The sequence below is a fragment of the Tinamus guttatus genome, unplaced genomic scaffold (assembly GCF_059628265.1).
Source record: "Tinamus guttatus ecotype Peru unplaced genomic scaffold, ASM5962826v1 Tinamus_guttatus_pri_ptg000386l, whole genome shotgun sequence".
Taxonomy (NCBI): Eukaryota; Metazoa; Chordata; class Aves; order Tinamiformes; family Tinamidae; genus Tinamus; species Tinamus guttatus.
In genome coordinates, this window is record NW_028288920.1 from 435,540 (window position 1) to 462,460 (window position 26,921).

Genomic DNA, 26,921 nt, shown 5'->3' on the forward strand with positions numbered 1-26,921 from the left:
TGGGGCGGCGGCTCCGCCGCGGCCCCCGCCCGGGCCGCCCCTCCCCCCGCGCCGCGCCGCGCCCGTGCCCCGCCCCTCGCTGACGTCACCGCCGAGCCCAGACTGACTGGCAGGCGGCCCCGCCCAATGGGAGCGCGGCGAGTGTGCGCGCGCGGGGGGGGGAGGAGGGAGGAGGCGGGACTTCCGCGCGGCGGGCGCGCGCGCGGCGCGCTGACGTCACGGGGCGGGCGCGCGCCTCTCCTGCGGCGCGCGGGCAAAGGGGGGAGCGCGCTGACGTCAGCGCGCGCGTGCGCGCGCACACATCGCACCCCCCCCGCCCCCCACGCCGGCGGCGCCGTGACGCGGCGCGCGCGCGCGGGCCGCCCCTCCCCTCCCCCCCCCGCTCGCGGCCTGCGCGTTAACGAGCGGCGCGCGCGGCCCGCCCGCAGGGAGCCGAGCCGAACCGCGCCGGGCCCGGCCGAGCCGCGCCGAGCCGAGCCAGAGCGAGCCCGAGCGCGGGGTTATGAGCGCGGGCGGCGCCGCCGCCTCGCCGTGAGGAGCCGCGCGGGCGCCATTTTGTGGGGGCTCCCCCCTCGGCCGTTGCCGCTGCGTTGCCGCCGCCGCCGTCGTCGCGCGCTCGCGGCCGCTGCCGCCGCTCGGGTGGGCGCGGGCGGGCGGGCCGGCGGCTGCGGGCACGAGCAGGAGCGGGAAGCGGCGACAGGGAGGAGGGGGCCGGAGCGGGCGGCGGCCGCCGCGCCTCCCCATGGCGAAGAAAACCTACGACCTGCTCTTCAAGCTGCTGCTCATCGGCGACTCGGGGGTCGGCAAGACCTGCGTGCTCTTCCGCTTCTCCGACGATGCCTTCAACACCACCTTCATCTCCACCATCGGTGAGTGCGGGAGCTCCCCCCGCGCCCCTCGCTCCCCTTTGTTTATTTCGGTGGTGATTTGCGTGTTTTTGTCGCCTTTTCTCCTCAGTCCCCGCCGTTAACAGCTTCCCCTCCCCCTGCCCTCGGGGTGTCCCCAGGGACGCCCCTATTTCCCCCCCTTCCCCTCCTCCTTCCCGCTGTCCAGGCCAGGCCCTGGTGACATCCAGGCGGGACAAGTCGCCGTCCCCCGCGCTCCGGCCTCGCGCCGACCCAGCGTGACCCTCTCCTACCTCCCCCCCTTGTCACCTCCGCCAGCCAGAGCCCGGCTCCCAGCTGGCCCCTTCCGTCACCCGCTCGGCCCCAGCCCCGCTGCTGGCGGCGGCTGCTGCCCTGACACGGAGGTGACGGTCGCGCGTGGGTGCGGCCCCTTCCCGCCGTGTCCATCCGCCCGTGTCCCGCCGTCCTTCCGCCAGGGGCGGCTGTCAGGACTCGCCGTTGCCCTTCGTTTGCGTTCCCTGAATCTGAGCAGCGAGAGCTGGGCGTTTTCTTGCGTTTTTTTTTTTTCCATTTAATCTGTGCTTTTAGACGGCCCTTGCGGCTCATGCCCTTCCCCGCTTGGTTTATCGCAGTGGCTTCTTTTCCCCCTCCTCCTTCCCTGAGCACCATCTTGTTTTGCAGATCCAGAGTCCAGGCCGGCAACTTCTAACCTTATCAGTGACTGACGGTGGCAGTTGAATTGAATTAATGTCTTGGTGGTGTCTTGCAGCGCCCGCTGGCGCCTCCCCGGCCTGCGAAAATGCAGGTGTTTCAGGTTGAATTGCAGCTGGGCTGGGTATTTTTATGCCTCGTGTGAACGCCTTAGGTAACCGGCAGTGCCGCCCTGCACCTCGGGGAGGAGGCCGTGAAATCCTCGTGCTCGGCGTGGACTTGGTTCCTGGCCCTTCTGTGCGTTTCCTCGGCGGTGTCCGAGTGTGGCCCTGCGACATAAGTCATGACATAGAAGATATTCTTAAGCCTTCAGTGATTTGAAGCAAAATGAAGTATATCCAGGCCTTAAGGGCAGCTCACTGACAAGAAATAGTTATTGCCCAGGGTGTCTTGGGCCTCATTCAAGGTCTTTAATCAGTATTTCCGTCTTTTTGGGGGATGTAGAGGGGATTGCAATAGCTCAGGTCCTTAATGTTGTCTTTGAGTATCTCTCAGTTTGGCTATTGAAGGCTGCGTTGTTGCAGTGGCCATAGTTAAATTCCTTTCTGCAGGACCAAACCTGGCCTAGCCTGCATGGTATTTGTTGCTTTCCGGCTGCCCGGGAAGGTATTTTCCATTATCAAAGCTAGATATAGTCAAGAAGCTGCTGGTTTGTATGGTGGCTCTTGCTTCATAGAACTTGGTTTTAGTCACCTGTGATTTTTGGTAGTTACTTCTCGGTCTGTGTCGCTCTGCAGTTTTTAAGCTTTCGAGCAGAATAAAATAAAACAAAAAAACCCACTGCCAGTGCTGGCTGGTGGATCAGTGGGTCAACAAATGTCAAATTTGAACTTCCCAGCAAAGTTTGGCAGGTTTTAGGGGGGTGCACAGGCTTTCCATGCGCTGCTGAAATCCAGCTGCTTAACTGCGCAAAGTTGGCTTAAAATGTGTTTCTTATTACTCTTGCATGTGGTTGTTCAATGAGAGCACGTGGTGGGAAGGTGGTCTGTACACGCGCCATCCGTGGAGTCTTTATAAAAAAGGTGGGCATTGCGTTCACAGGGGGCAAAAAGTCTTGATTTCCCGTTGTGGGGCAGAACTCCTGTTTCTTGGTCCTATGGCTTTTGAAGGCTGAGTTGTTGCAACAAAACCAGTGACAAATGATCAGTTATCTCAGGCTAATCTTGTAACTAGATTTCTTTTTTTTTTTTCTCAAGTTTTTCTCTGTTGGACAATGCCAATGCTGCACCGATGATAATGGTAACCCACTAATGTAAGCTAGAACTGAACAAAATAAAAAGGTGTTTTGTGTGGCAGCAACTGCTGGGTAAGTCCTGCTGCAGTAACTGCAACAGCTGTGCCAGTTCTGCGGCTGCAGCAGGAGACTTTGAGGAAAAAACCCTCAAATGGAGTCTTTGACCTGTAGCAACAAGGAAACACTATTTCCAAATGGTTTGTGTACACAGCAGATGACATTGAAGGTGACTGCTCCCTCCTTAGACTGCAGAGAAAGGCTCTCGGTGGTTTGTTAGCTGTGATTCATGTTTCTGTGTTTGCTCTGAGCTCCACCAAGAACCCGCGAGAGGCAAGCGAGTGAAATGTGCTGGGCTTGACTGCTTCAAGCGGGGACCTGTTTAGCCTTTCTGGCCTTTCTGAGGAGGGATGAGTCTCTAAGAAACTGGAAACTTGTGTGTCTGTAAAGGATTTTGCTGGGGGAGCTAAAATAGGTGTTAATGCTATAAAAGTAAAAGCTTGTCCGTGTATGTAAGTGCAGATTATAATCTGTATGAGCAGTTTATTTACATTTACTCACATCTTTACACACCTTACAAACCGATGGCATGATAGCCCGTTGGGTATAATTACTGCTAATCTGGGGTGTTCTCTTTAGGAGTTGACTTTGACTCACTTCAATCTATCGTTTCCTGCTAAAGCGGCGCTTTTTGAGTCTTTCAAGGTGATGAAGGGAGTGTGTGAATGATCCCAGCACCTTGTCCGGAGCTATCGTGAATGATCCCAGTAGTCCTGCAGGAATCCCAAAGCCATCGGAACCTCCTTGGCTAGAGTGTCCTCCCTGCCAAATGCTCCTTTTTCCAAGTAGAAAGTGAGTAAATTATAGACTTTAGTCTATGATTAGCCATGTTTGTTATTAATAAGTCTTTAACTTAAAGTTGGTATGCATAGCCTCAGATCAATGCGTTTTCCTGAGTCAGGTTTTTATTGGCATCTAACGTGCGAAGCAGGTGGCAGTTTGAGGAGACCCGTTGCCAAAAAGGTCAAAACCCCCCGTGTGCCTCGTGGGGGTCAGAGGGAGCCTTGGGCTCCGCTTCCTGGGCCGCTCTTCTTGCAGGGATGTCGGCGTCTATAAAAATGTTAATGGCAGAATTGAAACCAAGCACATAATTGCTATTGTTTGCCCAAGTAAAATGCAAATTAAGATGAGTCACACTGTTTCCCCATGAAATCCGGCTACCTCTAGTAGCACGTTGAGAGAACAAAGCGCATATAGTCCTTTGGAGACCCCCTTTGAACACCATGGATTCATTTAGCTAAAACTTTTCCATGGATCTTAACACATGCTGAAGAAATAGTAAGTTCTGCATGTGTTAAATTCTCTTAGGAGTTGCAGGCAGCATGATTGACTCTCTAAATCCAAGGAGAAATGGAGAAAAAGCAGCCTGCTTTTGGGTTCCATTCCTGCATGTCTCATTTAGAATGTAGAAAAGCCTTTATTCTAACGCCCTGTTAGGGTACAAAACTGCATTTTAAATGCAGAGAGGCATTAAATTGCTTTCTAGACAGATTGCAGTTTTATCTGTTTCTTATTTTTAAACTTCTTGAAGCTTCATTTGAAGTGACCTCTGAGTTGTTAAGCACTTGCTTCAGAATCGTAGTGTGTTGGTCCATTTAAGGAGCAAAACCAAAACCAAGTGTCCAGTTATCCCAGCTGGGGAATGATGAAATCTCTTCTTGTGTCTTGTGATGGTTTGAATGCCTGGGTGCTGATGATCAATATTGGGAAGAAAGGGGCCCCGGAGAATGGGAAAACTCGGCCCATGGTGGGAAAAGCAGCCAAGCAGGAGCCGAGGGAGCAAGAAGCAGCGTCCGGGGCCACCAGGAGCCTTGTGTCGCGCTGCTGCCCCGTCGCGCTGCTCCCCGGGGCCCGTCCGCTCCGCCGCAGCCGCCTCCCGGCTTGGTTTGTGTCGTGCTTTGGGAGGCCAGGCTATAAATGGAGTCGGGAGGAAAGCAGAAACGTAAACCGAAGCAGATCCAGCAGCGGCCGGGGAAAAACGATGGCCTGGATGCGACCTGGAGCTTGGAAAGGCGCCTGTGTGGTTGATGCCCGGGGGCTGAGGCCCGGAGCTGCGTGCGCCGTGAGGGGAAACACCACAGAGCACATGGGGAAGCTAGAGAATGGATGAAAACGCGTCCTTTTCCAGGGAAAATCCCAGGGAAGAAGCCAGGCCTGCGGCTTCTGGGGACGACACGGCTTGAGTGTTGGCACCACGGGAAGCGCCCGCTGGCTCAGGAACCAAGCACCGCTTTCCTGGGTGCCCTGTTGAGTGATGGGCACAAGTGCGGGCGCGTGGAGGCAGGGAGGGCTCTGCCTCTTCGGGAATAAATAACTCCCTCTTATCCCCTTATTCTGGCGATGAGAAAACACTGGATCTTTTCTATCATTTACTATCAACATTTACCAAGAGAATCGGGCTGAGAGCCCGTTGATACTCCCCACTGGGGGAAATGGAAGAAGTTTTCCCCTCTCGGAGCCTTTTTAAGCTTGTGCTGGTGCCTGTTGCCCAGGGAGGCTCCAGGCGAGGGGTTTGGGCCGGCTGCTCCCACCCTTCCCATGGCCACGCTCATCCCGTGTCTCCGCGGAGCGGTGGCGGGAGCGCATTCCCGCTGGAGGGAAGAGCGGAGCCTCGCGGCCTGCCGCATCCCTTCATCCCAGCAGCGCCTGCTGCTCGGATCCCAACGGCTCCCGTGGATTTTTCCTGTGGATTTTTCCGGCAGCCGCAGCTCGTTCCTGTTCCCTGGTGTGGCCTTCCCATGGCCTGTGGTGAAGGGTTTCCCTCCAGGCTCATCTTGTGCCCCGGGATGGCCTGCTCGGGGGCCCCCAAACTCCTCCATGGGAATCAGCCGGCGCCGCAGGCATTCCCTGCGGAGGCGCGCGGCCCCGCGGCCGGGACCTTGCGGAGCGCCGCGCGTTGTTGCGTGGGCTTCCCTCTGCGTGGGCTCAGCGCGAAGTCTTTGCATGTGTTTGTGCCTTTCTGTGGTTAAAACGCTCACGTTCCTCCTTCCTCGGAGCGCTCCGTGCTGCAGGAGCCTGCAGGGAGCCCGGCCCGGGCGCTGCCTCCCGTTCCCTGCGTGCCGACGGATGCCCGCTGGGAAGGCCGGCTCCCTTCGCTGCTGTCTGTGCGCGCAGGCGGGCACCCTTTCCTAAAGGGCCTGTTCAAACTGTTATTTTCACTTGTTCAGACCCATGGTTGGCTACAGATATCCTACATGCAGTAACGTCTGGCAGGGCTGCAATCAAACTCGCCCTCGGCCCGGGTCAGAGCCGTTAGCAGCCGGGATGGCTCCATGCTAGGCGCGCGCAGGGAAGCCCTCCTTGCCCGCCCGGGGTTCGCAGGGATCTGGGAAGCTCCACCAAGCTGCTGCTGCCAGATCCTTGTCTGGGCCGTGGCGCGCGAGATGTGCCCCGTGTTCCTGCTCCGCTGCGGCAGCGCCGGCTCGACGGTGTGAACAACGTGATCCCTGCCGAGGCGGTTGGGAGCCTTAGCACGGTGAGTGGCCGTCTCGCCAGGATCGGGTCTTGTGCAGCGGTGATGAGTCACTGTCCTTCAGGGCCTGGGTTGTTCAGCTCCAGCCATCCGGGCATGGAGATGCCTGTAGCGACGTCCCACGCGCTGCCTCCCCGCTGCCCATGCTCCATGGGCGCTCTTCTCCCTCCCTGCCACCTGCCCGGTGTGGTTTCCCCTTTCTCACTACTTTTGAACAAGTTTTGGTGCTGTGGGTCTGTAGGAAATATATTTGACCTTATGCATTTGAAAAAAAATTGTGCACCTCACCTGCAGCATCTAGGTATTCCCAGCTGCTTTAGCTGGCAGTTTCATTTTCCCCGATTCCAGAAGCTTGCTGAAGTTTGCGTCTTCTCCTCTTTCTGGAGTGGGCTTTATCCAGCATAACCAGCTGCTTTTAAAAGCTGAACTCCCAGCATGGGACAGGGGCAGGAAAGCAGCGGTTCCCTCCTCGAATAGCAGCCCTCCCTGTGCTCTGTTGCTGGAGATGAAGCTTTAGATGTGCAGCTTAGACAGAGCTTGCTGAGGGGTGGCGCTGAGCAGGATCCGGCACCGCGCTTCCCTCGCCGCCCTCTCGGGCGCTTTCATCTCTGCAAACGCTTTCATCTTGCCGATAAACAAGCAAACGAGCAGCTGAACTTGCGAGCGGCTGCCCAGGTTTGTGGCGAGAGCAGAGGAGGTCCTGGCTGCTCTAGGGGAGGCTCCTCCCTCACGAGGAGACCCTGCTCCGTGCAGAGGATTGGGAGGCTGCGTCTGCCCGGCCTCGGCCTTCCCTGGGGCTCGTCCTCCAGACAGGCGGCGCAGACACACGCTGCTGCAGGGAATGTTCACGCTGGGTGAATTTTGGGAAGAAGCTGCTAACATGAGGGTGCCCCAAGTGCGCCGCGGGAGGTGGCGGAGCTGTCCTGGTGGGGACAGAAACGTGCCTGGAGGGGACGTGGCGCGACCGCGCTCGGGTGGCACCTGTGGGGCACGGCTGGGAGCCGGGACAGGAGCTGTCCGGAGTCGGAATGCCCAGGGCGTGTCGGAGCGGTGCGGGATGGGCGGGCGAGCTGCGGGGCCAAGTCATGGAGTTTATCCCAGCGGGATGGAAAGCTGGGCTCCCTGCCGGGGAGCAGCCCTGCCAGCGCCTCCAAATAGCCCGGAGCCCTTTCCTTTTGGCACGGGAGGTGCCTCGGAGCAGCCTGCAGTGAACTAGAGGCTCCCAACAGGTTCTGCGGCCTCTCGGGGTGCTGGGGCAGCAGTAACTGCTGGTCCTGGGCAGGATGCAGCGCCGTGCCGCGCGTCCTCGCCGCTCTTCAGGGCAGGTAATTCCTGTTTCCCAACCCTTTTCAGTGTCTTCAGCCTGCAGTTCTGCACTGGAAGCCTTACCCGGCAAGGCCTGGATCGCAGCGGCTCTGCAGCCCTTTCCCAGCAGGGATCAGTGTGTCTAGGTCGCAGCGCTGGTGACTTAGCTGTGGTAGATGGGCATTAATATTAGTAATAGGCTTCACTTGCTGCTGCAGCGTAGTCTGGGTGGCTTAAGTGAGAGTATCTTAAACTGCTAATGCTTCCTATTTATAACCAAAGAAAAACAAGCACACGCATTCCTTCTGGGGAGCTGGGAACAGCCCCTGCTAGCCCGCTTCCCCGGAGAAAACATCTTCCACCGCAACTAAACACGGCTCCGAAGCGCCGCCCCTGCCCTGCGGGGCCTTAAAACTCTCTGAAAGACCTCGGGGGTTATAAAACACGTGGAGTATCCCGGGGTTGCGCTCAAATATGGGTGACAGGGCCATGCCATGTGAGCAGACATCCCTCCCTTCGATGGGGAGGACCCTGCAGCCGTTTGGGGTGGCTGGCCCGGAGCTCTGTGCTGCCCGCGCCGAAAGGAACGGGATTTAGGTCAGTAGGTTCCGCCGGGAGCCCGGAAACCGTCCCGCCGGGAAGCAGCGAGCGCCGGGCCTGTTTTGGCAGCCTTAGCAGTGAGGATTATTAATTATTTCTTTTGATAATCGTTCTTAGCTTCTCTGCTGCGATAAGTCATGTATTTACAACAGGTTGACTGCCTGAATTTGCGTCCTGGCAGCCTCGTCGCCGTAAATTTGGGCCAGCGTTAACCTGAGCTTTGCTTTTACGCACCTCGTGGACAGAATCCCTGTTGTAGGTTAGTGACAAATTTGCTGCTTCATAAATAGAATCCATTTACATGAACGCCGCTTCATTATGCACCAGCGTTGCTTCCTAGCTGACACGTACAAGCACATTATGAAATGTCTGAAAACTGATTTAATCAGACGCAGTTGAACTTGCACGTGCCTGGTGGCTCTGCACGGAGCCCGGATTCGTTGCCAGGTTTGGGTGAATTCCCACGTTCCTGCTTCGCAGGGTCTCCTGCAGGGCTGGTCCTTGCGATGCTCTCCCTAAAACCCCCCTGGGAGAGGAGGCGGGCGGAATTTTACTGCCTGACCCAGAAATTCAGGGGTCTGGTAGAAAATGAAAGATCTAACAGAAGCAGGGGGAGGAAAAAAATCAACTCCAACCTGCAGTTCCTTGATGCTAAGCAGAAGTTGTTGTGCTTGGGAACATCTCTGCTGTAAATATTATTTCTCACTAGGGTTTCTCTTCTTTTATTTGCAAGGTATTAGGCCGAAAGAAAAGCCCTATTGTCCGTTTTCTCTTGCTGTGCATAAACCACCACTAAAATAGCTGCATTGTGCCCTGTCTCCTGTTTTGTTTGTGGCAGCCTTGTGTGAGGCTTCGGTTTTGGAATAAAGAAGATAAAGTTTTCTTTCTTAAAGAAGTCAAAACCCCCTGTGTGTGGTTTCATAGTGGCAGCAGCGTAGGTGGCATCAACAGGAAGCTTCAGTTTGCTTTCAGAGCAAAGATTTTTATTTATTTTAATGGTCCTTCGAGCTGTCGTTCCACGTGACTCCAGAAAATGGGGGTTTTGTCTGTTTGCTCTTCTTTCTTCCTTGAAGGCCTCCTGGTTTGCAAGCCCCGGGGCTCCTCTGTGCCTGTCGTGGCCACCTTGGGTGTCCTGTGCCGAGGAGTGCCCAACCTGGGACATTGCAGCACACGAGGGTTATCGACCAGCGCCTCCGACGAGACCGAGGCCGCTGGAGGAGCAGGTTTCCGGGCTGGATTTTGGCCTGGGAAGTGGCTCTTGTCCCTGCCTGCTCATTCAGGTATGCTGTGCCGGTCACTCTCCTGCGCCCCATGGCAGCTGTGCCTCGAGCTGGTAGACAACCTGCTGCCAACGCCTGGAGTGCGGTGCTATTCCGCGTGTTATCCGAGCTCCAGGACGCCGCGTCTGCGCCCGTTCCGTTGGGAAACGCTCCCTTTGCTGGTTATCTCCCGGACTTTGCCCGGGCCCTGATATGGACTGGCCGAGACCAAAGCCACCCCAGGCCACTCGAACACCGGGATGGCGTTCCCGTCCTGGGAACATTCATCACGGAGCGTTGCGGATGGGGATGCCACACTTGTCACAAAGGTAGCTAGAAACCTTGTTGTTTGTAAACTCTTGCTGATTTGAATTTAGTTCCTTGAGATACTTTTCCCTACAAACTTCCAAGCAGGCACCTCTGGTTAGTGGTTACGAGCTCCGATATCTTTGTTCTCACTTCACAGGAATGTTTCTTGTTTTAACGTGGTGGATTTTTTTGTTTGCTTGCCTCATTTTGTTTGCAGATGAGCTTTATCACCAGCTTCCCCTCTCGCTGCTTGGGTTTGCAGGGATGAACAGCGCTCCAACCCCTCTGCAGAACTTCCTTTCTTACTGCCTTGTTAACCGTGCGAGCGGTGCCGCTTAGCGAAGCGCCCCCGGGAAATTCCTGCCTTGTTTATACCTCTTTCTTCCAAAGAGCCTCTGAGACCTGAATGCATGGATGTAGCCCACATTTGAGAACTGTTCTGACGGGTAGAGACTTCATCCTGCAGTGTATAATGGTCTCAAGGGAAGCTAGTGGGGAAAGACAATTTTTTGGTGCACCTAAAGGCTGTGTCTTGACTTATCCGTGCTAGAAGCTGATGCGGGAAGGAGGCCTGGGTGCTTGCAACTTATCTGCGCCTTTGGAGGGAAGTGGGGATTTCTTGCAAACAAAATTTAAACTGGGAAAATGTCCTTCACTCTTCTGGTTCTGGAGCTGATTGTTCATGTTCTGGTTGACCGCAGGCAGAACGCGAGGCCAGCTGCCCGGAAAGCTCTAGCTGGGGCAACCGCGGGGCAGCGGGAAGATCCCTGGTTCTGGAAACTCTGAGGACATCCAGGAATCCAAAGGATGTGGCCCTGTGCAGAGGAGAGGTGAGGCAGGATAGGACCTGCCTTCCATTGTCCAGGGGGTTATAAAGCCCCAGGCCCCGGTTGTCACCCAAAATGCGAATATTCAGCTGCGTCCACCTAGTTGCTTGGTCTGTCGCGTGTCTCTGTACTGCTTATTCCTGCCGCACGCGTCTCCCTTATTCCAGCTTCTTGTATGTCCGTAACGCGTGCCAGCCGTTGGAAGCACAGCAAATGCCTGTGTCTGGAGCGGAGGAATTCGGGTCACCCCGAGGAGCCGCTGTCCTGTGGCCGTGGAGCCCTCCGCTCCGTTAAGAACGGGTGATCGTTTGGGGACGGTCGCTAACGGTGCCGCTGCTGCTGACAGATACGTTCCAGAGGTGCTCGCGTGTGGATGCGTCAGCAAAGCATAACCTGCAAGGGCAATTTTGTCAGAACGCTCTAAAAATCACACAGGAAAAATGAAGATTAGGAAGAGCTGTAGCAGGGACTCGCAGGGACGGAGACTTGCAGAGAAGCCTCCTGTTCGGTCCAACACGTGTCTGGCTTTTGGAAGACAAATAGGACGTGCCCGGCTGACTGAAGAAGGAGTGAACCTTTTGGAGAATCTCTAGGAGATTTTGTTAAAAGCTGCAGGTGAATTCACTGTTTGTCTGGATTATGAGAATCTACCTCATTCTTGAAAGTAGGCGGTCTGTAAGTAAATCTGATTTTAGTATACACAACATCACACTGACAAGCTACAGGGTAATTTTTAGAATTAGAGTCTTCAGCTTATCCTTTTTGAGCAGACACCTTTCTCTTAGTGATTTATCTTGAAAATGGCCATTTCCAAGATAGTCCAGATAGAGAACCCTCTAATTCTAGTCCTTGAAATAGCAGCTGAAATCATGGTTTTTATGAATGCTGGAGAAAATCTTTTCTATGTGATGGCAGTTGCTTTCAAGGTGCTCTTAGATTCGTCCTAGTGGAAAGAGGAGGGTTGACCACAGTGCATCAATAGGAACAAAACAAAGTATTAAAAATCAAAATCTCGTTTGTCACTGGTGGAATTAAACTGTAATTGCATCTCTAATTAGTGTCTTTCCATGTTTAGCTCAATCAAAGCTGAGCTCTCAAACAGGACACTCCTGTGTCTGTCGTCTGTTAAACAGTGGTTGTTAAGCAGAGCTTTGTCATACTTACTAAAATTAAGTAAATGTGCCCTATTTAAAGCTTTGTATAAGATACGTTTTGCCACTTACAACACACCAGAAGTTGCATTTGACTGCTAAGTGGCCATGACTTGGGCCCTTCTTGTTGCTCTTCTAGCTGGTGTGCTCCGCACGAGCGAAAACTCTGCAGAGGAGGAAATACCAACGCACACCAACTCGCTGGGTTTGTGTTTGCACAGAAAACAAGGCCGATACGGGGCTGTAGGTGACACGGTGACAGCGAGCACAAAGCCGAGCTGCTCAGGGGTTCTTTGGCTTTGCTGTGGAGGTCTTCAGGGCCAGTGTCTCCTTGGGCCTTGGCAGCAGGATTCATGCAAGGAGGAGGGAAACTATGAGTGAGTGCAAAGGAGTGAGTCAGGGACCACTTGAGAAAACGCCCGTCTTCGACTTGAACGTGGTGCCCAGCGTCAGCAAGAACGAGGTGAATGACGTGGGGAGCTACCAGTCGGGCAGGGTGGCTTTGCTCTCGGGGAAGGGCTTGGAGCAAGTTCTTGTGGAAGCCCAGGGCTACTGGGCAGAGCCAGCATGGATTTAGCGGGGGTGAACAGTGCTCGATCATCTCAACTGTGATCTCTGCTGAAGTTGCAAGGTCCCTGGGTGAGGAAGGAGCCTGGTCAGGGCGTGGGTGCCTCCAGCACTGCAAAACGGGTCTTTCACAACCCCCCGGGTCCCCATGGTCACTAGGGCTGTGCCCAAGGAGCAACTCCTGGTCCAGTTTCCTTCAGCATCCTTGTCAGTGACCTGGGGATGGGGCAGAGGGCACCCATGGCAGCTTTGCAGGTGGTGGCCCTTAGAAGATCGTAGCCAGGAAGGCCAATGGGATCCTGGGGTGCGTTAAGAAGAGCATCTCCAGCAGGTCGAGGGATCCTGCCCCTCTGCTCAGCCCTGGTGAGGCCACATCTGGAGTATTGTGTCCAGTTCTGGGCTCCACAGGACAAGAGGGATGTGGAGCTGCTGGAGAGAGGCCAGCGCAGGGCTACGAGGATGATGAGGGGCCTGGAACATCTGCCCTATGAGGAGAGGCTGAGGGAGCTGGGCCTGTTCAGCCTGGAGAAGAGAAGGCTGAGAGGGGAGCTGAGCAGTGTCTAGAAGTACCTCAAGGGAGGCAGTGAGGAGGATGGGGCGGCCTCTTTTCAGTGGTGGCCACTGACAGAACTAGAGGAAATGGCCACAAACTGAAACACCAAAAGTTCCACAGGAACTGAAGGAAAAATTCCTTCCCAGTGAGGGTGCCAGAGCCCTGGAACAGGCTGCCCAGAGAGGTTGTGGAGTCTCCTTCTCTGGAGATCTTCAAACCCGCTTGGACGCAGTCCTGTGCCACGTGCTCTAGGTGACCCTGCGTGTGCAGGGGTTGGACTGGGTGATCCCTAGAGGTCCCTCCCAACCTTGAGCATTCTGTGATTCTATGAGAAGAAGGGTTGTTTGCGCTCGTGCAGGTGCTTCGTTCTCGTCTCGTTCCGCAGTACTTGCTCTCGCTGGGTTGTGTCTCCAGCTCCTGCAGCGGCCGCAGGAGTTGATGCTCTCGCCGGCGTTGGTGCGATCTCGAGGACGCTCCGAAAGGCAGGACAGGGTCTGCCAGCCAGCCTGGCTCCCTCTGCGCACCCGCTGGCCGCTGCTGCCTCAGCTCTTCGTGTCGAAACGGAGAAGACAGGAGTGACCTTAGAGCCACGTGAGCCGCCTCGTGAGCCCTGGCTTTCCCTATGGAACGAGCTGTCTCCGTGCACAGCTGAGGATGTAATCCCTGAGAGGGGCTAGATGTAGGGAAAAGCTCCCGTGCCGCGTGAGCCTTGATCCCTGAGGAGTAAATAGCTGCCTGGAGAAGCTGCTCTCATCTCGAGCATCATTTCTTTACCTGCGTTTGCACTCTCTCAGTATTGCCAAAGCAAAGCCAAGTATCCCAGGTTTTCAGGGCTCCTGGGGGCATTGGGAATCTCCCTCAGGCTTGTTTAACGAGCAGGAGTTTGAGTGCAGCGACTCATTGTACTGATTTTTTTGCCCTCAATTTATAGTCCGACAGATATACCTGTTATATCCATGGAAGAGCTAAGCTGCAAAAAATACAGGAGGCCAGCGTGGCTCCCGGATGCATTTGTATTTGCTGGAAGTTTCTGGCGTCTCGGAGCGAAGGCCGTGCTGCCTCCCAAGGGCGAGCAGGCGTTTCGGGAGGGCCGAACGTGCCCGTCCAGGCCTGTCCCGGCTGCTCCGCAGCTTCCTGCCGCTTCCTTGGCAGCGGGGCTCGTGCCGGGGCTGGAACTCGGCCTTTCCCTCGAGCTTTCACCAGAGGATGCGAACGTCAAGAACTCCAGGCCGGGTTCGCTGGGGATTCCTGCATGCCTGCTTTTGCCTGGAAAAAAGCCAGCCTTGGGATTCCCTTCTGAAGGGCCAGAACTGGGGTTTTTACAGGCTAATGCGGTTTGTACAGCTCTTCCTGTACTGCTTGCTGAGAAGTCCCAGTAGAATGAAAACAGGTTCAGGTTTAAGTTCTGCTAAGAAGCGAGGGTTTCTTTGCAGGAGGGAAGTTCTCTTCAAGTGAAGCAGCGATGCCCAGAGTGCCAAGCAGGTTGGTGCCGTGTTGGCACGCGCTGCTCCCTGCCCTCCTCTCGGGTAGGAAATCCCATTTGCAGCTTGTCCTCGGGCCCCTTCCCAGCAACACGGTTCCGCTGAGCCCAAATCCAGCCCAAAACTTCCCTCTGTGACAAGGATGCGAAGGGAGGTTCCAACATCCCCCTCGTGCACTTAAAGCCCCTGGAAAATAGAGTTGTACTTAAGATGCTGAGTGTGCTCGGGAATGGTGTATCTTCATTCCTCATAGGTGTGAAGACTTGGTGGAATAAATATTTTGAAGGCTCTAAATAGCAGTTGAGAGCACTAAAAGCTTAGTTAAAGCAGAAACCTCCGTCCTGCGTGACGCATGTGTTGGGCTGCCTTTGAAAGGACAAGGAGTGCTGACAGCTCGAGTCCTTACCGAGTATTTCCTCATCATTTCCTGCATGTTTTTAGTAAGAGGAACACTCCGGCGGCCCAAAACTCATGTGGGAGAACTATGGGGACTCCAAGAGCTGCTCATTCTGCCCCGCCGATGTGTTTGGGAAGGGGGCCGGGGGCCCCTTTTTCATTAGCATTGTGCCCTAGACAAATCAGTGACTTTTAAAACTAATTTCCAGGCCGTGGAATTACCGGGTTTAACCTGTGCGTTAAGTTGCTAAGCTTAAGGAACTCTAATTATATATATATAATTAGACTATATATAGACTATATAGACTATAATTAGACTATATATAGACTATAACTATATATATATAGTGTGAATGCTGGGGGTCTCCTAGTCAGGTGGCTCTGTGTGAAGGGATTAGATGGGCCAAGAGTTAAATCTGATTTCCCCCCTTCCAGCTTTGGCTGCAGGCTCCTGCCCTGCTTCCCTGCTGCTCGCAGGCTTTCTGCTGCATTTTTGCTTTTAAAGAAAACCTATTTTTAGGCTGCTCACTGGGCCCGGCCGTCACCTCTGAAGATCCCTGAAGGATATCTGTTTCCTCGCTGGCTCGGTGCTGTTCGTTCTTGCCGTTAGCATTCCTGCAACGGTTTCGGTTGTGCTTCCCCATTGTTGGGGTTTGGAATTTGTTCTTTCTAACACACATAGCAGGTAGGTGACTTCGTTTTCCAGCTGGTCCGTTCTGTCCCTCGGGCTGGTGTTTCTAGGAAGGGGAGCTCTAAAGATCCAGGTCCACGTCGCTCTGTGGCTGTTGAAACCGCTGGAAAATTTCCACCTTGGTTTAGTAGTTCGGGGTGCATTTGGGGGGGATATTCAGTTGTGCTTCTAAACCGGCTCTCAGTGGTTGGGTAGCGACCAATTTTGTCTTTGTTTTGTCTTTATCATGAGGTCTAGGAACTTCCTGAAGTCTTGATGCTGTAAGTCTAGGAACCTAAAGAAGACACGAATCATTTCTGTCTTTTTAACACTGTGAGTTCAGGTTTGGGTCAGTCCTGGGCCTTGCCGGTTGCCTGGAGCAACAGCAGCGACTTGACATTTGGAGGAAACTCGGAAGGGAGCTGGAAGCCCCAAAGGACGAAGAAAACTTCGTTATTAGACTGCGTGAACTACACTAAAGGACAGGAAACCCTCCAAACTTTGATTTGAAAGCGTAGCTTTATCTTAAACACATTCATGTTTGCCTTTTTTTTTTTTTTTTTTTTGCCTGTTATCCCCCTTAAACTCTTTTCTGAAATTTATCTTAATGTCCCTGGCAGTTCCCCCCATCTACAATCCGTTTCTCTGCAGCCCTAAGGACTGGGCTGGCGGGTCCTTCCGACAGGCCCTGGGCTGAACCGGTCCCGGTAACTAAACTGCTTTTTGGGGGGTGACTCTGTGTGTCTGTTGGCTCTTGGCCATTTAGCGGGTTTGCCTTTCAAACCCATGTGCATGATCCTAGTTACGTCGATTTATAAATGGACCTGGATAAACTGACCTTGAGGAAGCGCCTGGGGGGACGCGAGGCTGCCAAGTCCGGCCGTTCTTGGAGGGGCAGTTTGTGAAATAGTGCCTAACGGCAAGGGTTAGGCAAAAAAAGTTATTGAAAAAAAAATAATAATAATTCCGGAGCACCTGCAAAACACCATGGCCCATCTTTTTGGAAAATAATGTGTGTGGAGGCTTCGAGGCCCCATTGCTGTTGCTGGAGTTCTCTGCGCTGCGGCTCCTTCCGACACCCTTCCTTTGCCTGCCAGTTCAGCAGGAGAAGGAAGAGCTGTTTGTCGGAGACAGCTCTGGCTTGGTGTGGGTTTGCTCTCTTGTGAATAAAGACCTGATTGCTAACTCGTGTATTTATTTATTTCAGGGATAGACTTCAAGATTAAAACTGTTGAACTACAAGGAAAGAAGATCAAGCTCCAGATATGGTGAGTGAAAGCCCGTGGGGCTGCTCCCGCTGGGCCGGCTCCTTCCAGAGACGGGTTTGGCAGGTGGAATCCCGGGAGACGCTGGGATTGCCGAGGCTGCGGCCAGGGATCTCATTCCATAAGTGTGCTGTGCATCTCCCGCAGGGGTGAAAGCCCCGTGGGAAGAGCTTTGTGGGCTCAAACCGTGGGTCCGTGGAGGGCCAAGCTGCCCGGCCTGGGGTAAACTGGCACGGTGACATTTGGGCTCTCCGGGCCATCGGAGCTGTCAGTGCTGCAGGGTCTGCTCACATAGAGAGATGGAGAAGGTTTGGATGAGCTGAGCTTTATTCTCGTACAAATACCCCTCTTGTGTAGCTTTGGCAAGTAGCTTTCAATTTATTTTATTGTCTCCTTTGGAGGACTTTAAGTGCGATCGTACTAACTCGTAGTTCTGATAGGTAGATGTTACTGTAACACTCATATTTTGTACCAAATAAATTAGCACTGTCGAGCTACTGCCCTAGGTATCTTGGAATAGACTATTCCCAATTGTTGGACGTTAAACTCTTCAACATTTTTATTTATTTATTGCATCCTTGAGACATGTTTCCTGGTCCGGGACTCCAAAATAGCCACTGTCCAAGCGAGCCATGTTCGTGGCATTAAGTCCAGCAGTGCTGTGAAGCAGCACGTAGGGAATTACCACCTCTCATGGGGAGCTTGCTCCGAGCTCGTGCATTCCTGGTTACCACGCGGCTCCGCCTGTACATCGCGGCTCTGCCTGTGCATAGGGGTGTTCTAGGTGGGACGTGAACGCTCCGAATGGAGCAACAGCCCCGCTCCGTTCCTCGGTGCCGCCGCCAGCACCCGGCCCCTTCGGGAGGCTGCATCGCCGCTGATGGAAACGGGCCGTCCCAGGACCCCGGGGCAGCTCTCCGAAGCGCAGGGCCCTTCTCCTGCTCCTTATCCAGCCGTTTTGTTGTAAACATCTTGGAAGCAAAGGCAGCTTTGTCTTCTCCCAGCAGTTCAGACCGTTACCAGCGCTGGGGGGGTTCAGTGCTCCGCATTCATCTTTGTTCCACAATAGGGAAATTCAGGCGCCTCCCTGAACGCTCACAGCTCGTTTCGTGCATTGACGACCCTGGTATACACGAGCCATGTTCCAAATCCAAAGGAGCTGCTGTGCATAAGGTTGTCCAGCGTTTGCACAGGGCCTGGGCTCCATGAACCACCACTGGCAAAAGCAGGGGCTGAACAGCAGGCCCGGAGCTTCCAGCAGGAGCCTTGGAAGGTTCCCGCACCAGCGAGGACGGAAACTGCTCCCGCTCCAGCAAGAGGTAATATCAGCACTGTAGAAGGGATGAACCACTTCCAAGGAGCAGAGTAGCAGAGCTAAAAACTGAGCTGTGGAGAACGCAGTATCGTACCCGCTCTAGGCCCTTGGATGCAATTGCTCTGAAATGGAAGCTGGAAAGCTAAGACATCCTGTAAGCCACGAGCTTAGGAGCATTAATGCAGCCATTGAAAAATTAAAAGTGATTTTTTTCTGATACGCTGGACGAGATAGTTTCCTGTGGGCAGGGAAGCAGATGTCGTGGTCTGCTGCAATCCACGATTTTAATTGCCGTGCTTCGGAAAGGACCAGCAGGATGAGCAGAGGGGTGGAAGAGCTGGTTTGGAAGGAATGACTGAGAAGAGGAGCATCCTTCAGAAGTGACCAAAGGGGATTTTTATAAACGTGTCTTGGACGGGGCGGGTGGAGGTTGGGTTGTTCCGCACGTCTCCGGCTGGGAGGGGAAGCCCAAGGAAGGGGCCGTTCCCTCTTCCCTGGCGAAGCCGTGCGGGGCCTTGGGAGCTGCAGCCTGGCACGGGCTCGGAGGGGATGAGGGGTCCACCTGTGAGCGCTGGCCGTGAGCTCAGGAGGCTGAGCTGACCAGCTGGAGGCCGAGAAAACATTCGGAGGAAACCTCTGCTTTGGCGGGAACGCCCGGAAATCGGCTCCGCGATTTTCATCTGGAGCGAAGGCGGAAAGGCAGCGTTCCTGCTCTTCCTAAGGAACGGCCGTGGAGGATGCTGCGGGCAGAGGGAAGCCCCGTTGGAGCTCAGGGACTGCAGTGAAGGTTCCTGGAAATCCTGCAGTGGGGATCTGGGACACGAGGCACTGGTTCAGGGGAAGGGGGATGGATGAGAGAAAGGAGGAGGTGCAGATAAGGCGGGAGACACCCCCGAAAGTCAGGATAGTCTCAAACAGCCGCTGCTGCAGAGCAGAAACGCGGGTCAGAGGACACGTCCCAGCTTGGAGCTCTCCGCACCGGCCTCTGGAGTCTGGAAAAACTGCTAGAAATTCCACGGAATCATCCCCGAGGTAGAAACTAGGCTGAACACAAGCCTAAAAAGAATGAACTTGCCTAACTTGCCAGCTAAGTGAAACAGTTACACCTTTGGGTTCGTCGATGTTTGAAGGGCCCTAAGGTCCACTGAAAGCTCCACCGACTGGGTGTGATCAATGGCATTGAGTTTTTATTACCCCAAAGCAAGGAAGGGTGTTAAAATGAGAGTTAAAAATGCGTTAACTCTTTTCCCATGGACAGCTTTTGAGGCAATTTGGCTTGGATAGATTTCTGTATCAAATATTTATCCAGAAAAAAAGAGCGTCCCGCTGCACTGGACGGGTTTGGGGTCTCTGCCGGGCCCTCGGGAGCTCTCCCAGAAATTCCCTCCCCTTTAGCACCGCGTAGCGTAGGCACGTTTGGATGTTGGCAAGGGAATAATGGATTTTTCACTCTCCTGGTGCTTTTCCCCTCCCTGCTCTCCCTCTTTACGCAACACGACCTCCTTTGCCATCGTTTTGCAGCCAAACAATAAACAAGGGGCGATCTCCGGCCCTCCGCTGCCACTTACGAGGTGGCTTCATCCTTCCTGGCCAGTCTGAAAACATAACTCGTTTCCCCTGGGGATTTCGCTTCCATCAGCTCTCTAATATCAGATCCATTAAGAGTTATCTCTGAATAATGAATGGGGAGAGCCATTAAGGAGCAGAGAAGTAGAGTCAGGAGCGTTCTCCTCCCCAGCCGCTGCCTTAGTCCCTCTTCCCAGAAAAATCCCGGAGCAGTTAAGCAAGGGAAGCGGCTGGAGGCACCGGGGTGAGGGCAGGAGCCGAGTGACGGCTCCGTGCTGCCAGATCCCAGTTGTGTGAAACCAATCTGGGTCCCTGTGTAACAGCACGGCAGAAATCAGAACCAAACATCTCTAGGGTTACCAACAACCTCCCCTTTCTGTGCCCTGGTTAGACCCCGGCGGCTACCGGCTTTCCAAGTTGTCAGCCTATTCGTGATGGCTTTTAGTAAAAAAATACAAAACTAGCAAGTTTCCGCCATAACTTGGTACCAGCTTTATTGAATACTGTGACTTACCACTCTGCTGTTCAGATAGGAGGCAAAAAATGAAACTAAGTCGTGTAAACCAAGTTAAACAGCCCTGTATCTCTTGCCTTTGGTGTAGTTGGCTCCCAAATAAATGTCTTTTTAAAAAAAAAAAAAAAAAGTCCTCTTTAGAGTTAAAAGCAAAAGAGAGGAATTCTGAGCCCCGGTGCTGATGGGGCCGTGTGGGACCGGCAGCCTTTGCGCAGCGCTCGGCGCTCACGTCCCTCCTGTCCCCTCTCTCCGCAGGGACACGGCGGGCCAGGAGCGCTTTCACACCATCACCACCTCCTACTACCGGGGCGCCATGGGCATCATGCTCGTGTACGACATCACCAACGCCAAGAGCTTTGAAAACATCAGCAAGTGGCTCCGGAACATCGACGAGGTGGGTGCTGTCCCTAGGATCCCCTTCCCGGAGCTCTCGGGACCTGCAGGAGATGCCACGAGTTGCTCAGGGCTCAGGCTGGGGAGAGCAGCTCTCCTGGGACACGGGCGGGAGGTGCCATGGGTGATTTCATGGGCGGATTTGGGTGCTGCTCCTGGACCAACCTGGTGTTGCTGCCCTCCCTCAGCAGTGGCTCCAGGCGCTGGAATTCAGGGTTCACGTCCACATGCCAACCAAATGGATTCCCGTGCTGGAGAACGCGCGGAGGGAAGGGATCCGGGATTCCGGGCAGCCATTGGCGCTCCCAGGAGGAGCTGCCAAACAAGCAGCCCCCAGAGCAGTCACCCTTGGGAACACATCAGCCCTCTGAGTAACCTCTCGTGGAGCGCCCAGATCCTCCCGTGTGATCAGATGTGGTTCCCTGCTGTATTCACGGGGCTACCCGGCCTGCAAGAGGGGGTGATGCTGGCCACGTTCCGCTCTGCGGTCGGAGGCACAGGGTGGTGCTAGATCTCTAATTTCCCTTTGCTATTTAACCCAGGAACTCTGAAAACAATGAAAATAGAGGTGAGAGGCCTCCTGGCTAACGTAGGTATTTGGCTTTGCGGTGGTTCAAGGCGTAGCTGCTCATCTGCACTGCACAAAGGAACCCTAAACTAAAACTACTGCCAGCCAGAGCCAGTGAGCCCCTGAGCGTGGCTGCTGGCAGCCTCAGGCCTGGCTTTCCTTGGTCTTGCTGTTGCTCATGGTGTTTTGGCATCGTTTTTATGGATGTGCTTGGCTAGAGCAGATCTGCTGCCTCGACACGTCCCGCAGGAGGCCGAGTCTTTCCCCACTGAATACAACTCACACAACATAGGATGGAATAATGTCCCTCACTGGAAGAGTCCAGGTTGCAAAACATCCCTTAGTCCTTGTTGCAAAGGAAGACTCCCCCCAAAGACTGCAAGGATAGAGCAGAAGGGGAGAGAGAACTGGTGCTGGGGCAGCAGAGGAGCTTTCCCAGAGCTGTTGTCTCGTTCCACTGGCAGCAGACGAGTGCTTTAGTGTAAGGCACTGTCCCAGGAATGACTCCTACCAGCCTCTGTTAGGATTTGGGAAAGTGCAGGTCGGCTAGACCCGTAAACAGCAGCCTGGACTGCAAACAGCCTGGAAATGCAAAGGCCAAGGAGGTGCTTGCTGAGGAGGGACATGTGCCAACCCGTCTCCTGGTCTCCTTCCAGCACGCCAACGAGGACGTGGAGAGGATGCTGTTAGGAAACAAGTGTGACATGGAAGATAAAAGAGTTGTCCCTAGAGCAAAAGGAGAACAGGTGAGTGTCAAAGCGAGCAACGGCGTGCCAGAACTTCCTGGCGCCTCCGGATAGTCCACACGGGGTAGGCCAGAGAACAGGCAGACAGCTGCATTTGCTGGTGGTTGGTGAGTCTGGGGAGTGTTTCCTCAGCAGTTGCATTGTCAACAGCTGCCACAAATGGAAGGAGTTGGGCTGCAGCGTCTGCTTGCTTTGGTAGCTAAAATTTTGCAGATATCCCCTTATTAAATTGCTCACCATGGGACAGGTTTGTGTGCTACTTATCTTCTCATGTCCAGGCATCGACTTGAAATTTAACACACTTTTATTGCTGTCCTTTCATCATTAAGCCCTGAATCTTTGGTTGTGACAGTTTGCCTGACTTCATCTCCTCTTTGCTCCCCTAGAAGAATATTATATTCCCATAAATTCTGCTACTTCCAGTGGCAGCTGCACCAGCTTGGTAGGTCTTCAGCAATGCTAACCTTGTGCTTTTTTCTTCTCTTTTTGTTTAGATTGCTAGGGAGCATGGTATTAGGTTTTTCGAAACTAGTGCAAAAGCAAATATAAACATTGAGAAGGCATTCCTCACATTAGCAGAAGACATTCTTCGAAAGGTAAGTGCTTACAGGTTCTCTTTGGGTGGGCATTTAAAAAATACCCTAACACTTCAGCTGCTCTCGCCTCCAACGTTTACCTGCGTTGTTGCAGCTTCTTGCTTTGCTACCTTCAGATCAACAGGTACTTGAAGGAGGTGTATGGGTGGTTGAAGCTTCAGATACTTGTTTGATGCTTCGGTATTACAGAGGGGTAACAGACATCAGAGAGCCAAGGAATCTGCACGAGTCGTTGTCCTTTCGTGAGCTCGGAGCTGCCTCGGGGCTGCATTGCTCTGGAATGGCTCTAGGAGGGAGCTCTCCTTCCGCTCCTGCTGCACGCACAGGGAGCTGGAATGTTTGCAGCTGCGTGCCCAGGATGGCTCAAGTCTCATCCTGGGAATGCCAGGGGCAGGGAGCCCCGGCTTTCCTCCCTTCCAGCAGTGTGGGAGATGGCTCACAGGGCTTCCTGGAATTTCTCTAGCGACCATGAAGTCTGTGTGTGTAAAGTACAGTTCTAAAACTTGCCGTGATGGAGAATCCATAGGCGCCTCCCTGAACTGTCCTGTAGATTACACAAAACTTGCTATTTTAAAATGGGCCCTTCATTTCTGCTCTGCCCCATTCCTCTGCGTAGTTGCCGAACCCTGTCCCGACCCCTTCCCTCGCTGAAGGAATCCTCTGCCCTGCTCCCTCCCTGCCAGCACTCGGTGCCCTTGGAAAGCTCTGTGCATCCGTCGGGAGTGCTCTGGATGCAGGTGGAGCAGAGCCGCCCTCCCGGCCCCGTTCTGATGCTCTTCCAGCCCCGGCGCTGCCGGGTGCTCCGGATTGACTCACCCCGTGGGTGCCGCTGCAGACGCTTCCCCTCATCTCTGTGTTCTGCTCCCCGAAGGAGAGTTTAGTGCGAGCCCAAGGCCTCGTCTTCCCGCACCCCCTGGAAACACAGATCTACTCCACAGCTCCTTGCTTGCAGCTGGCATCTTGACTTGCTGCTTAATCAATTCTCCATGGGCGTAGTGGGAGAAATCGGATGAGAAGGGATGAGAATCCGATGGCCTGGCAGCTCTCAGGCAGTCCTTGGACCTTTGCATTTTTACTTTGGGCCTCCCCTGCTCGCATGAGGAAGGGGGGGGTGTAACTTTGGCCTGGTTGCCATAAAGGGGACTAAGAAAAGGGATAAGGTGCGAAGCCGCGGGCGTCTCGGAGCGACGTGTGTGTTGGGATCTCGGCGGCTGCTCCAAACCACTCGGCCTCCCTTTTCGCTCGGGTCTGACCAAGTTTTCGTCCCGTGACGCAGAGCGGCAACCTGCTGTCCGGGCTGGCCGCGGGGAAGGTCACGGTCCACAAGTTTGTTCCGGATTCCAGTTGTTGCTTTTAGAACAAAAGGACCGCGCGGCCGGGCTTTGCCCGCTTTTCCCTCCGTTCTTATCGCCGTGTTTGCGCCTGGGCCCGTTGGGCGCCGTCTCGCCGTAACCCCCGGCCTCTTGGTGCTGGATACTGAGCTCTGCGGCCGAGCGTTGCACGAATTACCTAACTTCTCCACTTGTTTCGTTGCAGACCCCTGTAAAAGAGCCCAACAGCGAAAATGTAGATATCAGCAGTGGCGGTGGGGTGACGGGCTGGAAGAGCAAGTGCTGCTGAACCTCTCCTCTATCACCAAGCGCCATCCACCGCCCCTTTTTTCTCGCTGCAAAACAAACCACTCTGCCCGTTTTTAACCTTAAACCGATGTTTTGTTCCTCATTTTAACAAGCTGCTGTCTCCCCTTGTCTTTCTGTTTAGGACAGCTTGCGTATACTATAATTTTCTCAACAACATGTATAGGAAAAATCATGTCCGTGACTTCATTTTTTTTTTTTTTTTGATGTTCCTGCTCAACTTACCACTACGTTTTGGTTGTATTATAGTCCCGTTCTTCCTGACATTAAAACATATAGCAATCATATTCAACTCTATTCTGCAAATTGTATAAGAATAAAAGTTAGAATTAACAATTTATTTTGTACAACAGTGGAATTTTCTGTCCTGGATCATGTGCTTGAGTCCCCATCTTCTCTAGATGCATCAGCAAAAGAGCCAGGAAAAAACACTCATTTTCGCCTTGAGTCTGTGAAAGGGGTTTATTTTGTCCCGTGCCTTATGTGGAAAGGAACTTTTGGTTTTCATTGCTCTTGTTTTCTCCCCCTCGCCGGGGGAGCCGCTGCGGGGCCGTAGCGCCCGCGGCGCCGCTCGGATTTTCTCCGTCCCCTCTTGTGATGCATCGAGGACAAAGGGGGGTGCCCGGCAGAGCGGGGCCCTCGGCCGCCCTCTCCCCCGCGCCCCTTCCCTTCCTGCATGCCGCTTCCCTTCGCCCCCTTCATGGTGTGATGTGCTCCTCACGAGGACGGCAAGGCCCAGCGTTTGCCGAAAACGAAGCCTAATCCGAAGCACTGATTGATTCTAGCTTTCGAGATGAACTGTTGGCGATCCCTACTAACCTCCCCCTAGCCGCCGTCGGTCACTAGTTAAGTCTCCTCTCCCGCCTGGCCCTCGGGTTTTCCGCTACGGACGAGTTACTTGCATGCACTAGTTCTCTATGGAGGGTGATGTGGTTGTCTATGTGTCTGAGTATAACACGGCGTCCCCAAAGCCACAGCAGCGACAGGAGCTCCAGGTCCCTCCGCCTCGGCCGCCGGCGCCGCCAAAGCCCCGGGAAGCACCGGGGGCCCTGGACCCGGTGCCTCCCCCGGACCTGCCCGGTGCCGCCGCCCGCTCGGACGTTTCTGCCCCGAATGACTGAAGCCGCAAGCGACGCTGCCGCGGGCGCCACGGCCCTGCCGCGACTTGTCCCGGGCCGCCCCTCGGGAACCTGCCCTTTCCAGCGCTGGCCGAAAGGGAAGAGCGGAGGGACGCGGCGCCGCGGGCTCCGCGCGGTCCCGTTCCCGGCGCGGGGGGCGCTCGGCTCCTGCTGTAAACGCGCCGGGATCCTCTGTAGCCGCCGCGGGCTCCGCGCCGCGGCTCCTCAATAAACCGCAGCGTTTCTGGACGGTCTCGTGCTCTTCCTGCGACCGCGGCCCCGCGCCGGCCCCGGGACCCCCAAAGAGCCGCCTCGGTCCCTCGGACACGGGCTGCGGCGCCAGGGCTCTCCCCGCGCCCACCGCTTTTTTTTCTTTCGTTGGTTTCTTCGTTTTTACTTAATCTCTTAATATTTTTGCTACTCCACTCCGGCGTTTTATTTAAAGCACGTTTCTTTTGTACCACTTAACTTGTATCGAATTGTACAAACCGATCACTGTCCCGGTCTCGGTGGTTCCAAGAGCAAATAAAGGCTTTTCTAAACTTGCATCCGTTGCTTGCTGGGCCCCCGCGCAGCCGCGGCGGCTCCGGCCGCTCCGGGCCCGCGGCCCCACGTTCCGCATCCCGCTCCCAGGCGCTCGGCCGGGAGCCGGGAAGGCGCCGCCTCGTTCCCAGCCCCGTCCCGCCGGGATGGGGCTGCACCCCGGGCCGGGCCAGGCCCTGTTCTCCTTGGGGCTCAGTGGGCCGTTCCCGGTGCCGATCCGCAGGGATTGGTACTGGCAGGGAGCGCGTCCCGGTGCCTCCGGCCGCATCCGAGGCCCGGGCTCCCCTCTCCCGTGGCCCCCCGGGATCCAGCCCCGCGGTGCCGCTTTCTGCCCCCGCCGGGGCGGCCCTGGCCCCTCTCTGCCTGGCCCCGGGGCTTTTCCACGGGAAAGCAGCGGGAATCGGGGCCCGGCGGCGGGACGGGGGCTCCGGGCGGCTCCGCGCGAGGCAGCTCGGAGCTTTCCCGGGAAGGGCGGCCGCATCCCGCATCCCGCATCCCGTCCCGCCCGGCTCCGGGGCTGGATCCGGCGCCCACCCCGGCCCCACTCCGGGTCCGGGTTGGGGTTCAGGTCTGTGTCCGTGTCCAGATCAGGGTCCGGGTCAGGATTTGGGGCGGGGTCTGGGTCGGAGTTGGGATCTGGATCCGAATCCACGTGTGGTTGGGGTCTGCGACTGGGTCCTCCTCAGGGTCTGGAACCGGGTCAGTGTCCAGGTCCAGGTCTGGATCGGGCTTCAGATCCGAGTCCAGGTCCAGGTCTGGGTCGGGACTGGGGTTTAGGTTGGGGTCTGGGCTGAGGGCAGAGTGTGGGTCTGGGTCCGGACCCAGATCGGGGTCCAGGTCCAAGTTGGGGTTAGGGTTTGGATAAGAGTCGGGGTCCGGATCAGGATTTGGATCCAAGCCCAAGTCAGGGTTGGAGTCTAGGTTTGGGTCCAAATCCGTGTCTGGTTGGGGCCATAGTCTGGCCCTGAGTCTGGGTTTGGGTCAGGAGTCTGGTTCGGGAGTCTGGGTCCGGGTCCAGTTCCGAGTCCGAGCCGGGGTTTAGGTTGGGGTCCGAATCCGAGTCTGAGACTGGGTCAGGATTTAGGTCGGGATCTGGGTTTGGGTCCAGATTAGAGTCTGGGTCCGGATCCGGGTCGTGTTTTCGGTCCGGGTCCGTGTCCAGGTCCGTGTCCGAGTTCGGGTCCGAGTCCGTGTCCAGGTCTGGGTCCGGGTCCGGATCCAGG

At 55.1% G+C, this 26,921-nt stretch overlaps 1 protein-coding gene across 1 annotated transcript; it reads left to right on the forward strand.

Annotated features, from left to right (window-relative positions):
- The first annotated feature begins 692 nt into the window (after positions 1–692).
- RAB10 (RAB10, member RAS oncogene family) lies at positions 693–24,405 on the forward strand. Its single transcript, XM_088530744.1, has 6 exons — positions 693–869; positions 16,645–16,705; positions 20,353–20,491; positions 21,715–21,804; positions 22,299–22,400; positions 23,937–24,405. The coding sequence occupies exons 1-6, from the start codon at positions 743–745 to the stop codon at positions 24,018–24,020; spliced, it is 603 nt and encodes a 200-aa protein (XP_088386870.1). The 5' UTR covers positions 693–742; the 3' UTR covers positions 24,021–24,405.
- Positions 24,406–26,921: the final 2,516 nt, after the last annotated feature.